General features: G+C 33.9%; 3 protein-coding genes across 7 annotated transcripts in view; 2 read left to right on the top strand and 1 right to left on the bottom strand.

Annotated features, from left to right (window-relative positions):
* Positions 1-1,733, bottom strand: part of LOC107471843 ((+)-borneol dehydrogenase 2) — a 4,792-nt gene extending 3,059 nt beyond the window's left edge. The window contains exon 1 of the mRNA XM_016091348.3: positions 1,590-1,733. Coding sequence (XP_015946834.1) covers positions 1,590-1,642 — 53 coding nt within the window. The 5' untranslated portion in view covers positions 1,643-1,733. The remainder of the gene's footprint in view (positions 1-1,589) is intronic.
* Positions 1,734-3,029: 1,296 nt separating this feature from the next.
* On the top strand, positions 3,030-7,425 carry LOC107471842 (uncharacterized). 5 transcript variants are annotated; one of them, XM_021132958.2, is made up of 5 exons: positions 3,030-3,239; positions 3,438-3,525; positions 4,847-6,063; positions 6,191-6,307; positions 6,394-7,425. In XM_021132958.2, exons 3-5 carry the CDS (start codon positions 4,888-4,890, stop codon positions 7,147-7,149), a joined length of 2,049 nt encoding a protein of 682 aa, XP_020988617.1. In that variant the 5' UTR covers positions 3,030-3,239; positions 3,438-3,525; positions 4,847-4,887; the 3' UTR covers positions 7,150-7,425. The 5 variants fall into 5 exon arrangements, with proteins under 5 accessions (XP_020988617.1, XP_015946831.1, XP_015946832.1 ...); XM_016091345.3 differs by having other exon boundaries at positions 3,438-3,531; XM_016091346.3 differs by having other exon boundaries at positions 3,438-3,551.
* A 2,325-nt stretch (positions 7,426-9,750) lies between these two features.
* Positions 9,751-16,720, top strand: LOC107471818 (CSC1-like protein At3g54510). The gene is made up of 10 exons (XM_016091315.3): positions 9,751-10,176; positions 10,908-11,048; positions 11,625-11,688; positions 11,882-12,094; positions 12,932-13,126; positions 13,282-13,580; positions 14,315-14,594; positions 14,919-15,197; positions 15,627-15,860; positions 16,049-16,720. The coding sequence occupies exons 1-10, from the start codon at positions 9,905-9,907 to the stop codon at positions 16,196-16,198; spliced, it is 2,127 nt and encodes a 708-aa protein (XP_015946801.1). The 5' UTR covers positions 9,751-9,904; the 3' UTR covers positions 16,199-16,720.
* The last annotated feature ends 6 nt before the right edge of the window (positions 16,721-16,726 follow it).

Below are 16,726 nucleotides of genomic sequence, written 5' to 3'. Positions count from 1 at the left end.
AATATTAACAAAATTTATATAAAAATTAAATAAGTAATTACAAATATTTTAGGAACATATATTGATTGTGCTAAAAAAAAAAAGGAAAAACTCCTATTCTTACGTCTCTATAGTTTCTTATCTTTTTATCATGCTGTTCTTTTAGAAATATAAAATCAATGGTGAATGTGAACAAGCACATGATCATGTGGTCATGCTCATTTTTTGAGGACAACTCCACCAACACACTCTTCCTTTACATAAGTACATTTGTATTTAGTAAGTGAATTTGAATAGTGTTATGACTTTGAATCTTCCTTGGAAAAAAAATTAAAAATATTATTTGTACATTAAAATTAATTATTATATATTTGTGTATAAATATATATAGTTTAATTTATTTAATGTGTATTTTATATTTTAATGTGTATTGTATACTAATAGTTAATTTTAATGTATACCTAAAATAATAATAAAAAAATTAATGATATATAGTTTGAAATTGAATTACTATTCATTATTTTGCCTATCATTCATATGTTTACATTGAAATATTTGATTGTGATTTTTGTGATTATAATTTGGTGAATGCTATGAACATAATTCCCTGTAAGTCAAACCTTTTTACCAATTTTTTTTTAATGCTACAAGTTGAGCCATAATAACATTTGTGTTAGACAGTCAAAATGGGCGGATTTTGCCTCTAAAATTAAGTTCGTTTAAATTTCGGACTAAACGGACTGAGCTCCCGATTAATCCGAAAAAAATGACAGGCTAATCCGTGGGTTAAACGGGTCTTAGCTGATATTCTTCCCGATTCGATCCATCAACTAAAAAAAATATTATTTTTAAAATTTTTTGACTTAAAAGTAGTATTTTTTGTTAAAATATTTTTCAAAAAAGTAAAATTAAATGATAAACGGACTGACCCGTTTAACTCATCAGACTGACCATAAACGATCCGGACTAAAAAATTTTAGCCCGCAAATAAAGCAGACTTAAACGGACCAGTCCATTTAATTCACAGGCTTGACGGGCTGAGTCTAAATGAGCCGGACTAACCCATTTGACAACCCTAATTTGTGTCCCTTTTCTTTAAACTTCTACATTATTTTGTGTTACTTATCTTTTTCTATCTAGATTTTCTACTTTGCAACAAAGAACCTTTTTTTTCCCTTAATAATTTGAAATTTTTGCTGATTAATGTGTTTTATAGATATATTTACATAGCTTCATTAGATCAACGAACTAATTTAACTAAAAGCAATCTGAACTACCCAAACAAATTAAGAATTAAGATTTCAAACCAAATCCAGCAGTAGATAAAAACACACGACCAGCTTAGCTAAACTCATGTATATATATGTACCTAAATCTTATTTTTTACAAGTTTTATTAAGATTGTTAATTATCTTCAAAAAAAAAAAATATATAATCTACTTAATCTACAGGCAGAAGCAGGATAAACTAGTTCTACTTGACACAAGAATAAGATGGCATGACATGACATCAAAATAAATAAATAAAATGAGAATAATTAGGTTAAATTAGATCCAAAAACCCAAAGCAACAGAGATTGGAATAAATGAAGAATATAAAGAGTGTATTACCTTTGTGAAGGAAGAGAAGGTTGAGGATGATGATTATTGATGGAGGAAGACATGTTGTTGAGTGAAGTTCTTTCTTTCTCTCTCTCTCTCTCCTTCAATATTCCATATGCACTTCATGTGCTCTCCACTATTTTAGCTTTATAAACAAAATAGAATAGTGTTTTGTGTCCAGCAATAATGCATAGGAATACGATGTTTTGTTTCTACTCTAATACTTACTTCTTTATTTCTCACTGTGGAATCCTTCGCTGTAATTCACTTATTCACATATTATAATATAAAATACACACTGGATATAAATTAAATAGTATATATATTTATATATAAATAAATATAATTAATTAAAAAAAGAATAAATAAGTCCTTAACTTTTTGGTTCATAAACATTTAAATTCTTAAAAATTTAAAAATATATTTAAATTTTTGATTTTTTTCAAAATTTGAACATATCGATCCCTGGATTTAATTTGTTCCATTTTAAAAACTCTTTTACGTGTGCATCTGTATATCAATCACGTCACTACAACAAAAGTCATATTTGATTTTTCCGTTGGATCTGACATATTCAAGTGAATAGAATAACTGATGTATCAAGATTTTAAAAAAATCATAAACTTAAATGTATTTTTAAATTCTCGAGAATTTAAATGTACGTGAGCCGAAAAATCAATGACATATTTATCTTTTTTTCTTAATTTTTTTATATATATAATATTTTTTATTTTTGTAGGTAATAAAAGTAAGAGCAATTTAAAAATAAATTAGTACAATCACTGATAAAAAAAATAGAAATCTCATTTAATATATGTTTTTATTTTCAGTTTTTTAATTTTTAAAATTTTGTAAAAAATTAATAGATAAAAAAAACACAGATCTAGTTTGTCCAATTTTCTGCATGCAATAATATTATAGAACCAACTTTTCAATTAATATTAACCAGTTTTTTTTACTGTTATTTTGTTTATAATAATTTTTAAATTTTAAAATAAAATATTAATTTTAAATTTTAAATTTTTTACAAAATAATAAATTTTAAAATTAAAAGAAAATTAATTAATATTAATTAACTAAAAATTAATTATATTTACTTTCTCTAATACTATTTATCAAGAACTATTGCACCTGCTCCGTAGTTTGGACTTTGGAGTTTGGACAGGTTAGTTACCGGTCCAGATTTAATATCCATGTAAGAAAGCCGATTTTTTTTTTTAATTCTAATCTGACAAATCAAAAATCGATTGTTACGCATCTAAGATATGTTGCTTGTTAATAGATTGTTGCATGTACAAGACATAATTTAAACCTCTGATTTTTATTTTTATCTAACATCAAAATAAAATTTCTAGAAAATTGAAAAGAAAATAAAACTAAAACAAAAATAAAGAAAAAGAACAGCGTATCAGTGAAAAACAGGCACTCAATCTAAGGCACTTATCTCCATTCTGCGTCACTCTCTCTCTCTCTCCTTCGTGTATTTTGTTTTTATTTTTCTCCCCATTTTTTTTTGTTTACTGCTTCGTGTTTCTCGCTGTGTGCGTCCCCAATATGACACCGTAATGACCCTATCTCGAACCCTAATTCCATAATCGGACCCTCTCCCTCACTCAATCGCTCTCGCCGGACACTCTTTTCAATAAAGCACATTTTCTGGTATTCTCTAATTTTTAATTTTATTCGGGATTGGTGTTTTTTTTTCTAATTTACTTTTGTTATTTTTAATCTTATTGGAATTCAGCTTCTGCGATGGTTGTAATTGTTCGTGTTTATGACTAAAGGTTGATGTTTGTACTCTTGTTATGACTTGATGCTAGTTTATGGCGAATCATTTCATGGTTCTTTTGCCTTCAGGTAGTGATTGCTAAGAAGAGTTCACACAGCTGTCAAAGACTCGGAGTTTATCCCAAAAAGACATCGGGTGGAGTGAGGGGCTCATTCGGTAGTGGTAGTGATTGCTAATTCATAGTTGGGTAAATCGAATTGGGGACTTTGCTTTGCATTCTCTTTGGTGTATCATTGAATTGACTCTGAGCTGGACCAAAATCCATGTTATGGACACCCATTCTTAGGATAATATTTGCAGTTTTACACCTTTTTTTGTGGATCCAAACTGTTCTAGAAGTTTAATCTTGTTGTCCATTGAATAGAATCATGTCGATTGCATTATCTGGTTTGCTGCATATATTGGGAGCTGCAGCATTCTTTGGCTATAGCTAAGCTGCCGGTTTGTGGCAGCCAAAGCCTCTATTTGCAGTTCTCTGCTGTCCAATTCTCTTATGCTACGGTTACATTAGGTTAACCTTTAACCTTTAGTCACCTCCTTCATAATCAACAAACACCATTTTGCACAATGGATTGTCATCCTTTGTGTTAACACTTTCCTCGTTCCCTTGAGTTTCAGACCATTCGGCTCAGCCTAGTGTGCTCTGTGCATCATCCGAGATTGTGATAATGTGAATCATTTGCTTTTTTATTCCATCAGAGAAATGAAAAAAGAAAAATTCGCTATCCTTCATTAGTTAGTGGATTTGTTGTCTTCTTTGTCACATTGATCTATTCAAATATTATGTTTGTTACATGTTAGACTATTGCTATTTACTATTATGGCATGTTTGAAGTCCTGCTTGCCTGCTTCTATCACCTCTGTTTGATTGCTGGTGATTTGCATTAACCTATGGTTATTTGTATTATGAATGATGAATATGTCTTATGTTACCACTAATTTTTGAGTGCTGAGAATATGATTGAATTAAAGGTATTTGCATGTATCCATCACCTTTGGTGTGGCACGTAATATTGTTATTGCTGAAAGTCAATATCTTTACGTAATTATGTATGAAATGATGCAAGTCTAAACCAAAATTCACTGATCAGAAAACAAAGGTTCCAGAAAATTCTTTTTCCTCAGATTATGGTTAGAGTATAATGCGATTTTGTTGCTGAAATCCTATTATGAAACCTTAATCTGTTAAAACTTTACAATCTTTGAAGTTTCAGGTGTTTTGGCTTCATTTGAATTATGCTTAACTGTGGCTAGATGTCTTTCTAAATTAATTGAAAATTTCGTCACCACCATAAGTTTCTTTTCTTCTTCTTTTTCCATTTTGTGGTACGATGGTCGCTTAGATCCAATTCCATGCTGTGCAACTGATTCAAACATCTGATGAAATTCTCTAGACAAGATTTGAGCTGTATGACATTGTTGTAAGAAAGAGCAATTTTTCAAACAACTGATCCAATTCCATGCTTGCTGATTGCAGTAACATTTCCTCTTAAAATTTGTGTGCGGAGACGTATAAATATGGAGCAGGAAGACAGCAAGGGAACCGAGAATTCCCTTGAAGTGCCTTCAAATCCTCAGTCATCAGAAAAAGATAGTAGCAATGAGACAAGTCCTCCTGAAGGATCCAATAAATCAGAGACTGACGGATCCAATAAACCAGAGACTGAAGGATATAATAAACCAGAGACAGAAGGATCTGGTAAGCTGGAGCCTGATGGATCCGGTCAACTGGTGACTGAGGGATCCAGTCAACCAGAGCTGCAAGGATCTAACGCACCAGAGCCGAAAGGATCTAGTCAAGGAGAGTTGGGTAAGAAAAAAACTAAACGAGTGTTGAAGGTCAAAAGAATCCGCAAGAAATCAGCTAACACTGCTAAAGTAAAGGCAAATGGAAACAAGTCCTTGCAAAATGATGGCAAGAATAAGACAGTTCCTGTTGAAGGATCTAATAAACCAAATGCTGAAGAATCTACTAAACTGGAGCTTGATGGAGCCAGTCAGCAAGATCCTCAAGGATCTAGTCAGCAAGATCCTCAAGGATCTATTCAACCAGAGCCAAGTGACAAGAATACTCCACGATCATTGAAGGCCAAAGCTAAAATTGTTAAGAAATCTAAAAATGTTAAGGAAAACGGTTTACAACAGATTCATGGTAAAGATAGAAAGTGGAAGAAGAACAAGAAGGTAGTTGGAAAGACCGACGAGCAACCTAAAGGGAAGAATTTGGAGGTTGAAAAGAGTGAAGAGAAAGAAAGTCCAAATAAGAGGACTAGTGACAAAGGTCCTATTGAGAAGAAGCATGAAGCTGAAAGAAGTAAGATCGTAGAGTCAAATAAGAGTGAGCCAAAACAGAATAATAAAGAGAAGCATAGAGGGGCAGACAAGGGTTCTAAGAGTAGAGCAAATAAAGATAAGCATGGTGGCATGGAAAATACCAGATCAAGTGAGAAGAAAAGAGAAAAACTTGGTGGTGTCATCTTCATGTGCAGTGGAAAGACAAAACCTGATTGTTTCCGATATCATGTAATGGGTGTCCCAGCTGGCAAAAAGGATGTTGTTTTAGGAGTCAAGCCTGGGATGAAGCTTTTTCTTTATGATTTTGATCTGAAGCTGCTGTATGGGATTTACAAAGCTTCATCTTCTGGTGGTATGAAACTTGAACCCCGAGCTTTTGGTGGTAACTTTCCTGCTCAGGTTATTTGCTCTTTCTTTTTTGTTTATCCCAATATTGTCTTTTATTTGATCCGATTTTCAGTTTTTTATATCTTGTCCTAATCTTTGTCTCTCATGGGTTATGTGCTGATGGTTGTGAGGTCTTCAGGTGCGATTCACCGTTTCTCGTGATTGTTTCCCGCTACCAGAGAACATTTTCAGAAAGGCTATCAAGGAAAATTACAATGAAAAGAACAAGTTCAAAACCGAGCTTACTATCAGACAAGTCAGAATAACATATTGCTTCCGGTCAGCTATTTGTCAATTTCTTTAGTGATTTGTCCTAAATAATATTCAAGTGTTCTGTTTCAGGTTAGGAAGCTTACTGAACTCTTCCGAACAGTAGAAGCTCGTTCAACCTTACAGCCAGTCCGCTCCCCTCCAAAAGCAAGGATTCGAGATGTGGATGATCGCGATGTTGGTAGGGCGTACCATCGGCACAGGGAAAGTGCTGCTGGGGATCCGTATACCATTAGTAATATGAACAGATACAATGTGCTGCCTCATGAGAGGGATTCTCGAGTTGAACGCCGAGAGGAAATTCCACGCGATCTCTTTCTTACAGAGAAGAGTTATCGAGCCTATGGTCTCCAAGGAGATGTAAGGTCTGTGGCCTCAGCTTCCCTTGTTAACCCTATACTGGAACCTCCTTACAAGAGAGATTATGAGAGGGACCATCTTCACCCAGATCCTATCTACATTGAAAACGTCCCTTCACGCGTTGAAGATCCTTATTATCGCAGTGCGATTTCTGATCGTAAAGAGGATCCTTATTATGCGTATCGCTATGGTGGTTCACCAAGAGATCCATATTTGCCACCTTTAGGTAGGGAAGACATCCCTAGAAGCTCTTATGTGGTTGGGGGACGGACTTTGATTGGGACTGGGACTGATGACTTGCAGAGGAGGGAGACGGTCCATGACAGGCATTACTCAACATATTCTGCCGCCGATGCCTTGTCTGAATATGAACGGATGCAGCAATACCGCCGAGAGAATTTGGAATCCGCATCTGTGCCAGTTTCATCTCGTTATTCTTTTGCTGGCACTTCATATTCACTCCGCTGAAGTCAACAATGTCTCATGTTACTCTTAAGATTATCTTCCAATCTGGTGCCTCACCTTTAATAACTTGTATGGATGCTGGATGGTACTTGCGTTTCTGTGGAACTTCTGCAGAAAAGCATTCTACATTCTGTCTGGGATTTGAAAGCTGTAAAATGAACAAATTGAAATTGTTGATGACAATTCAAGGAGCAGGCACCATTAGCTGTTGTTTTAACTTAATCATAATTTGTTGTTCATTTCTAATTTTAATATGCTGGTACAATGGTTTGTTTATTATCAGTTAGTTTCTGCTGCTCTGTTTGCATATGGCTAAACTTTAACTGCGATATCCTGCATGATTTTGAATAATATTATGAATAATAGTTTCTGCTGCTCTGTTTAGAATAATATTATGACATCCATAACGCAGTTCTAATCGGAAAATGGGAATTGAAGAACTCACCTTGGTCTATTACAGAAGAACAATAATAATAATAACAACAACAACAACAAGAACAACAACAACAACAACAACAACAACAAGAATAACAACAACAACAACAACAACAACAAGAACAACAACAACAACAACAACAACAATAACAATAATAATAGTAATAATAATAATAATAGGGAAAAGCTCAGTATACAAGCGATTAGGGCTTGTAACTATGCGATTAGGGCTTGTAACTATTACAAGTTTATTAATGCCTAATCCATCAAAACGTGTTGCAACTCCTACGTCACTTACACGCGCTTTATTCATGCCGTTTCACGTTTTTTTTGTGCCTCTTTTTCTTCTTCTTCTTTCTCCGTGCTTCCTCTTCTTCTTCCTCTTCCTCTTCCTCTTCCTCTTCCTCTTCCTCTTCTTTTTTCTCTGTATCTCTTTTTTTTCTCTTCCTCCCTCTTTTTTTTTATTGAAATTTCTTCTCCTCTTTTCGTTTTTTTTTTCTCCTTCATCAAAATCACTAGAAAAAACGAAGAAATATTATTCAAGGTACGTTTCTTGCCTTCTCTTTCTCCTTCTTCTTCTTCTTCTTCTTCTTGCTATACGTTCTTCTTACTCTTTCTGTTCTTCTTATTCATTTACGTGCTTTTCTCTCTATTTTCTTTTTTCGTTATTCTCGATTTCTATTGTTTTTTGACATCAAGCTCTGAAATCATTTTTGAAGAAGAAGGAGTAGCAGAAGATGAGGAGGAGAAAGAAAAAGAGTTCTGAATTATGCATGATTTTGGGTGTATTTTCTTAAATCCTTTGGATGTATTTTCTGTAATCTTTTGGGTGTATTTCTATAATCGTTTGGGTGAATTCCTGTGGTGTATTTCTGTAATCTCTTGGGTGTATTTTATGTAATCGTTTGGGTGTATTTCTGTAATCTCTTGGGTGTATTTTATGTAATCATTTGGGTGTATTTGAGTAATGCCTGCTATTTTTTCTGAAATGAAAAATACACCCATAGATATTAGTCAGATACACCCATAGATATGAGTCAGATACACCCATAGATATGAGTGATATCTTACTGATATCTATGGGTGTATCTAACTCATATCTATGGGTGTATCTTACTGATATCTATGGGTGTATTTTTCATTTCAGAAAAAATAGCAGGCATTACAGACACCCAAACGATTACATAAAATACACCCAAATGATTACAGAAAATACGGTTACAAGAATTCACCCAAACGATTATAGAATACAGTTACAGAAAATACACCCAAATGATTTAAGAAAATACACCCAAAATTCGTTGAAGTACATCTTATGCATAATTCAGAACTCTTTCTCTTTCTCCTCCTCATCTTCTGCTGCTTCTTCTTCTTCAAAAACGATTTTACCATGAAAAATTGAAAAAAAAACGAGAAAACATTGAGAAAAGACATAAATGAAGAAGAAGAAAAAGAAAACGAGGAAGAAGAATGTGCAGAAACGAAAGAAAAGGAGAAGAAGAAGAGCAAGAAGAAGAAGAATTTCAGAAACCTGAAAATCGAAAAAAAACGAAAAAGAAGAAGAAGAAGAAGAAGAGGAAGAGGAAGAGGAAGAGGAAGAGGAAGAAGACGAAGAAGAAGAAGAAGAGAAGAAGAAGAAGAAGAAGAAGAAGACGAAGAGGAAGATGAAGAGGAAGAGGAAGAAGAAGAAGACGAAGAGGAACCGTTTGAGTGGGGCGCGTGTAGTTACGCTCCATTCAAAATGAGTTAGTGCGCGTGTTTTCAAAAATGATTTAAATGCTTGAATTTGATGAAATTATTATATCAGCCAAGTAGTTAGAATTTCAATTTAATTTTTAAAATTTGTTGATGTTATGATTTTAAATGAGTAAATTAGTTTTACAAAATTTATACTAAATTCGAAGAGTTTATTATTTAAATCTTGTTAAAATTTTATATTTTATATACTTAATTTACTTTTTTAATTTTACATAAAATTTTAATTTTTTCTATATTATTAGCAATACATTAAAATTAAATACAAATAATTTTTCTTTTTATCGTGAATTTTATTACCGAAGTTCTAATATTACGGAAACTTGAAAATTCCACGTGTCATAAATATGGGGATTACACGTTCCTTTTGCATGGATGCAAAAGAAGACAGAGTAATGGAAAGAGAGTGTAGAACACCGCAATTAGCAGTTACTTCAAATAACAGTTTTAGTGTTACACTGAAATGGCGCCATAAGCTGCCACGTACGTAACCACCTTATTCATATATAACCGCATAAGGTGCCACATCGTCCTCCTCCTCCTCCTCCTCCTTCTTCTTCCTTCGAGAATGAACCCTCACAGTCTATTGGCTTCTGCTGGAATAAACATAGGGTTAGCAATCATACTCATTTCAGTCTTCTCCGTTCTCAAGAAACAGCCTTCAAATTCTTCAATTTACTACGCTCGCACTCTCTCTCGCCGCCAAAACCTCCCTCTCCACTCCCGCCGCTTCCTCCCTTCTGTTTCCTGGGTTTCACGCGCCTTCCGCCTCACCGAGGACCAGATCCTCTCCAATCACGGCCTCGACGCTCTCGTCATCCTCAGGCTCTTCAAGTTCGGGTAACTAACTCACTCACTCGCTCGCTCAAAATGATTAGCAGTGTAGAATTTTGTTGAAGTTAGATGTTATTGCTAATTTGTTGTTACTTGCTCTGGTTCATAATGACTGGGAATTTGGATAAAGTGATACGTTAAAAATTCAGTAAATTTGAATTGATGGATTTGTTATTTTGAGGACGAGTTTATTTGGCTATTTGATGTTAAGATTAAGACAAAAGTTGATATGGTTTATGGTGTTTGCTGAAAGATCACAAATCTATAGGGTAATTATGCTTGTTCATTCTTCAGTTTCAGTTTGTCGAAGACGTATGTTTTATTTGTAATTAAGCAGTAGTCAAAGAAGTATATGAGATTGACACACTCAATTGTAATCCAACAATACTAGATAGTCTCAAATGGAACTTTTTTCTTAGTCCAATCAGTATAACAAGACTCCATTTTCAGCAAGTATTGAGACATGAATGAATTGTCGAAGAAAGAAAAGTAGAGGTAAAAAGGAGAAGAGTAGTCAAAGACTCATGACATGGACTAATCATAAGCATGGAAGTAAACTTACTCTTAAGACTTGCTTTAAATTTTTTACTTTAAGTGGGGTCATGAAACATCCAATGAGTTTGAGCTTCAACCATTTTGTATGTAGCATGCAGCTCTCCCGCCAAATTTCCATCTTTTGTCCCCCTAAAATATATGACTGAATTTTAATACTTTTCTTGGGGGTTTGCACTTTGCAGTATTAAATTCTTTTCAGTATGTTCTCTTGTTGGGTTGGTGGTACTTCTCCCTATCAATTATGGTGAAAAGGAGCCCTCGGATAACAGTTACTATACAACGGATTTGTTTACAATATCTAATGTCAGCAGAGGTTCTGAAAGGTGAGACTGTCCTGGAATCTTGCTCACATAAGCTACCTTTTTTTTAAAAAAAAAAGATATTTTGTCTGAAACATTGATACTTTGTTTCTGGAAAATGGGCATAGTAATTATTTGTCTATGTTAATGCAGAGAATAGTGCTCAACTCATGTTTATTTTAATGAAGTCAGATCACAGTTGTTAGAATATACGTGGGTCTGTAGAAGAGAAGATAATAATGATGATGAATATAGAGCATTCGAAGATTGCTAATGCAAATTGCATTTGACTCAATGAACCATTTTTTGAACTTAATTTTTACCTGAAAATGAAATATATTCATCAAGTTACCCTAATCTGTAACTCTGCCATTCATGCTTTGATGAATGTGTAGGAGAAATGCCTTATTAAGATAGATAATTCTCACTTATTGCTTCATTTTATATATGTCTCTTTGTGTATACCTTCTTATGAGTTCCCACATAAGGCAATGAGTCATTATATTAGCAATTCTATTACAGATTTTTAATATTTCCGTCTTGCTCTTATTAATATACAATGCCTTTAAACTGATCTCTTTTCATGATTTTTTTTAACAGGCTTTGGGTGCATTTTTCATGCTTGTGTTTTATATCTTTCTATGGGATGTACCTGCTGTATAAGGTGAATTTCTCACAGCTTGATATCTTTTGCAGTGTTGTCAAAACACATTTGTTGGAAGCATTAATTGCTTCTTACAAACAATAATTATCAAAGAGAAGTGCAGTTGATCTTAAAGTATTGGAATAGCCATATTGTTTAGTAAATTTATTCAATATAATATTGATATTACTTTTATGCATTATTCCATCTCCAGGAATTTGATGACATTTTGATTCAAAGGATTCAGCAACTTCAAAATATAAAACATAGACCTGACCAATTTACTATCATAGTTCGTGAAATTCCATTTTGCACAGAACACCAGGCTCGTGACTGTTCTGTCGATCATTTCTTCTCCAAACACTATCCAAGTACTTACTATTCTCATCAAATGGTGTATGGCACTCAAGATCTTCAGGAGCTGGTGGTAAGAGCTATTTGCACTTCTGAGAGATATACCCCTTCACAAAACATCATGTGCTATCCCACTACAACTCAGAATTATCATCATAGTATAATTTGGTGTGCAATGAGACTTATGAGAGTGTAGTCAATCTCTGCATGCTAATTTTGAAAATTGGATAACAATTTTGTCAATGATGAGATGCTCTTATATCCTAGTCATATTTAATATTGGATGGAAATGTGTAGAATACAATAATTCTGAACAGTTTGAAATTCTTCTGGACTGTTTCCCTTTCAATTTTGACTTTAAGCATATAGGCAGCTAAAATGGCATTGATAGATAGTTTTCCAATCAAACTTCCCTTGACATTCATATGATTGAAGTTCTATTTATATAACTTGGAACAGGTTAGCAGCTTTTTCAAACAAAATCCATGTTTGAATTTAGTAAAACAGCAAGTATTTATATTTGGCTACTGAGTTCAAAGGTGCCAAAATGGAATTTGTTGATGCTAAACGTAGTATTATATCCTGTATTTAGCATAAAGCAAATTTGCATTGATGTTTAATCATCTTATTTATGATTTTCTTATATTTTTTAGTTGCATATTTTTTTAACGACTACTACAACTTTCTAATGGTATATTTATATGAGATAAAATGTATTCATTGTCCTGAAAGCATTTTTCAGATTTAATAGACCCGAGTTTAAGATGAGGAAAAAAAGTATCCTACTTTTTTGGAGTCATGGCAGAATTAATTTCTTTTTATTATATTCATAAATGCATCAAAGAATACAAATTTAGTTTATATTTCTGTAGCTCGCAATGGATCCTCTCACAGATATTATCAAATGTAGAACCAGGCAAAATCTCTTGCAAGGCAAATAGAGGATTCGAAAGAGACTTCCATGGCCAAGAAACCTAAGAATAAGTTGCCCCTCTTGGATGCATTACAACAAGAGACTTCAAAAGTAGATTTGCTTGAGGAAAAGCTTCAAGCTCTTTGTCACACGATTCCCAAGATGCAATGCAAAGACATGATCAAGAAAAAGGTATGTGTTTAATTATAGTTGTTTGAAAAGCTTTAATTGATGTTCATATAAAACAAAGTCTTATGAATATTATTTTGAGCAGATGTCTTTGGCTATTTATTTCTATAAAAATGGTAACAAATGGACCAATTACCACGCTTTATCTAATGTATTAGGAGTTGCCAGCTGCTTTTGTTACATTCAAGTCCCGTTCGGGTGCTGCTACTGCAGCTGAGTTGCAACAGCATTCACATCCACTTCTCTGGATTACTGAAAAGGCCCCAGAACCAAGGGATGTTTCATGGAGAAATCTGAGAATATCGTACAGAGCAGTGCCACTTTATAGACTTGGCGTTCTTATCGCAGCATCACTGCTTACGGTTTTCTTTGCCATACCAGTTACTGCTGTTCAAGGAATAGCCAAATATGAGAAGCTGAAGAAATGGTTTCCTCCAGCCATGGTTATGCAGTTGATGTGAGAATCTTACAGTTATGCCTGCCACTTCTATAATTAATAACTACAAGTGATTGGGTCATACTTCTGTTTCCAGTTAGTTAAATGTCAGTGATCAACCTATTGCATGCAATTTTTTTCCTCCATTCACCATATTTTCAGCAATTTCAAAAGCAGTTATGACAATAGAGAAATTCTATGATTCTCTGTAATGAGATAGGTGAGGTATGGATATTGAACATATTTTTATGTACTAGGTCTTAGCAATGGAGAATTAAGTTTCTTTGAATTATTGACCCCACAGTTGAATTGGATAACCTCTAAAATAAATAGTGGAACTTCTACCTCTTAATTCCTCCGTTTTTGTTGCATTAATATGCTGATCACTTTTTTATTTTAAATGTTCAAGTTTACTTCATTTTCTTGTTTACTTTTTTTTTTAATCTACGATCTACAGAGAATTGTCCCAACTAGTTTTGGCTTATCCAACAACATATTTGAATCTTGAGAAATTTTGGTTGAGTTCTGTCAAGTTTCATATTGATTCATGGCATTACTCTTTGCTAAATGCTTCCAAAATCTGTAGAGATACAAATCATAAAAATCCAGATTCAATATGTAACTAAAGCACCGCTTGAAAGACATGTTAGAAAGACTGAAAGCTTCATTATTAGTAATTAATTAATCATTATCTAGTACAGAATATAAAGTGTTTAATTACTTATCTTTTTTCTGACATACTGTTCATTCTTTAGACCAGGAGTAAGCTCCATATTGACAGGATATCTTCCAAGTGTCGTACTCAAAGTATTCATATATATTGTGCCATTTGCGATGTTTGCTATGGCTAAAGTATCTGGATGTATTTCAAAAAGCAAGGAGGAGATCAAAGCCTGCAACATGGTCTTCTACTTTCTTGTTGGAAATGTGTTCTTCCTCAGTGTGTTATCAGGATCACTTCTTGATGAAATTGGACTATTTCTCAGTCACCCTAAAGATCTTCCTAGTCATCTTGCCAGAGCTGTCGCTGCCCAAGTACGATGTTTTCATTTTGTTAGTGCTGACATGATCTCTGTATGTTTCTTGGTTGTATATCTTTCTTTGATAATATTTTATAGGAATCTGGAAGCTATAAAGAATTTCGCATATTTGGCACACTAGACACTACACTTTCAAGAATTAGCTTTTACTTTCTATATCATTTTATATATAATTAGTGATAGGGCAGAATGATGTCATTTGACTTGGATCAATTTAGCTGAATCTGTGGAGTGGGACAAGGCTTTGTTTTTTTTTTTTTTTTCCTATTTTTATTTTGATGAACCTGGTAATGATTTTGACTTCTGCTGTTTGTTCCAGGCTGATTTCTTTGTGACATACATCTTAACAGATGGTTTGTCAGGGTTTTCCTTGGAACTTCTCCAGCCTGGCTTACTGATTTGGGATACTTTAAGATCTTGTACACGTGGCTATCAACGAGAACAAAATCCTTATCTCTATTCATTGCCCTACTTCAGAATCATCCCTTTGGTCTCTCTCTCAGTACTAATTGGGATAGTGTATGCAGTGGTGGCACCATTGTTGCTCCCATTTCTTATCGTTTACTTTTGTCTAGGCTATGTTGTTTATATCAACCAGGTGAGTTTCTCAGCATCTTTATTAGAAAAATGCTATTTGGCATGAATATGAAAACATAGGAAGGTTTGATAGTTGATACCTTTTGTGGAAAAGCTGCTTCCACTGTTTTCTATTTATGATTTCTTTTCTTGTCCTTTTGATTTAAAGCATAGTTATACTCTATTCATCAATGAAGTTTTCTACTGAAAAGCAATGAAACTGCTTTATCTTTGTTTTTTCCCCTCCCTATAAGAATGTGTGGTCTATCTGGCTCCCCTTTTTCCTAAACCAAAGTTTGAGATGTTGGATGAATGATGTACATCAATGTTTCTTCTTTTGGTATTTTCACCATTTCATGTTTGGGAATGGACAAATTCCAATGAAAATATATATAGTATCCACCAGGCATTGCTCATTTGTACATTTTACTAATGTTGTTTTACTTTGCAGATTCAAGATGTATATGAAACAACATATGAAACATGCGGACAATATTGGCCATACATTCATCACTATATTCTCCTGGCAATCATTCTCATGCAGATTACCATGATTGGTATATTTGGACTGAAGTCAAAGCCAGCCGCTTCTATAGCATCGATTCCACTTCTTCTGTTCACTCTGATGTTTAATGAGTATTGCAAGATGCGATTTCTCCCTTCCTTTCACCATTATTCTCTCAAGGTGAGCTCAACAGCTAGAAACATATTATCTGTTCTCATTCTAAGGACTTAATGGATGCATGCAGTGAGTGAGAAACACATGGTGGTAAATGTTTACAAAGTAGAGTGTGATGGATTTACCATCTGCTGTCTTCTCTGTTACATATCTGTGCAATATCTTACCAAGGCTGTATTTACTTCTACCACTAGGATGCTGTTGAAAACGATGAACTTGATGAGAATAGTGGCCAGTTGATGTTCCACTATGAGAACGCATTTAATGCATACTGTCCACCAGGCCTACGACCAGTGAATTTTACGGCATCAGAATCTAGCTCCACACCATTAGTTTCTCCATGATTTTAGATTGCTTCATTGATCTGGTAAAAAAAACTATAAGCTTTTTCTGTAGGCAAGATACATCCTCACGAGTCATAAGGTTTATGACACCAACAGAGAGATATATGATTGGATATATTCACTGTATGTTTTGGTTGGGAGGAAATTTCATTGATGAGCTTTGTTTTACATGTCAAATTCATCTATGGAAATTTCCATCCCATTGTTATCCCCAACTAAACATACCCTTGTAGTAAGGATGTATCAAAGGAATGTATAAACTAGCAGGAAGCATCCCCTGTTACTCATTCACTGCGAGAATATAATCAATACATTAGCTAGTTTTTTCTTTTGGATGATCTTCCATTTTATTTATTTATGCATTTGACTTTCACATTCACATGCAGTGGCTTGTGCAATCCAACTGTGCTTTCCACAAGACCACAAGTCTTAAGTGCTTGCCAAAATAATTTTGGGGTAATGATGATTGCCATTTATCTCTTCAAGTATAATTATTTGCTGAACATTTTGGTAACTAAATAAGCAAAT

The sequence above is a fragment of the Arachis duranensis genome, chromosome 10 (genome assembly GCF_000817695.3).
Source record: "Arachis duranensis cultivar V14167 chromosome 10, aradu.V14167.gnm2.J7QH, whole genome shotgun sequence".
Classification (NCBI taxonomy): Eukaryota; Viridiplantae; Streptophyta; class Magnoliopsida; order Fabales; family Fabaceae; genus Arachis; species Arachis duranensis.
The sequence above is the reverse complement of the archived record's forward strand: the minus strand, read 5'-3'. Positions and strand labels throughout refer to the sequence as shown.

Excerpts from the sequence above, each read along its gene's own strand:
- LOC107471818 (XM_016091315.3), top strand. The coding sequence starts at position 9,905 with ATGAACCCTCACAGTCTATTGGCTTCTGCTGGAATAAACATAGGGTTA. Across the intron at positions 12,095-12,931 it reads AAGATCTTCAGGAGCTGGTG|AACCAGGCAAAATCTCTTGC; the intron begins GTAAGAGCTATT and ends TATCAAATGTAG. Across the intron at positions 13,127-13,281 it reads AAGACATGATCAAGAAAAAG|GAGTTGCCAGCTGCTTTTGT; the intron begins GTATGTGTTTAA and ends CTAATGTATTAG.
- LOC107471842 (XM_016091347.3), top strand. The coding sequence starts at position 4,888 with ATGGAGCAGGAAGACAGCAAGGGAACCGAGAATTCCCTTGAAGTGCCT. Across the intron at positions 6,064-6,190 it reads GTGGTAACTTTCCTGCTCAG|GTGCGATTCACCGTTTCTCG; the intron begins GTTATTTGCTCT and ends TGAGGTCTTCAG. Across the intron at positions 6,308-6,393 it reads CCGAGCTTACTATCAGACAA|GTTAGGAAGCTTACTGAACT; the intron begins GTCAGAATAACA and ends GTTCTGTTTCAG.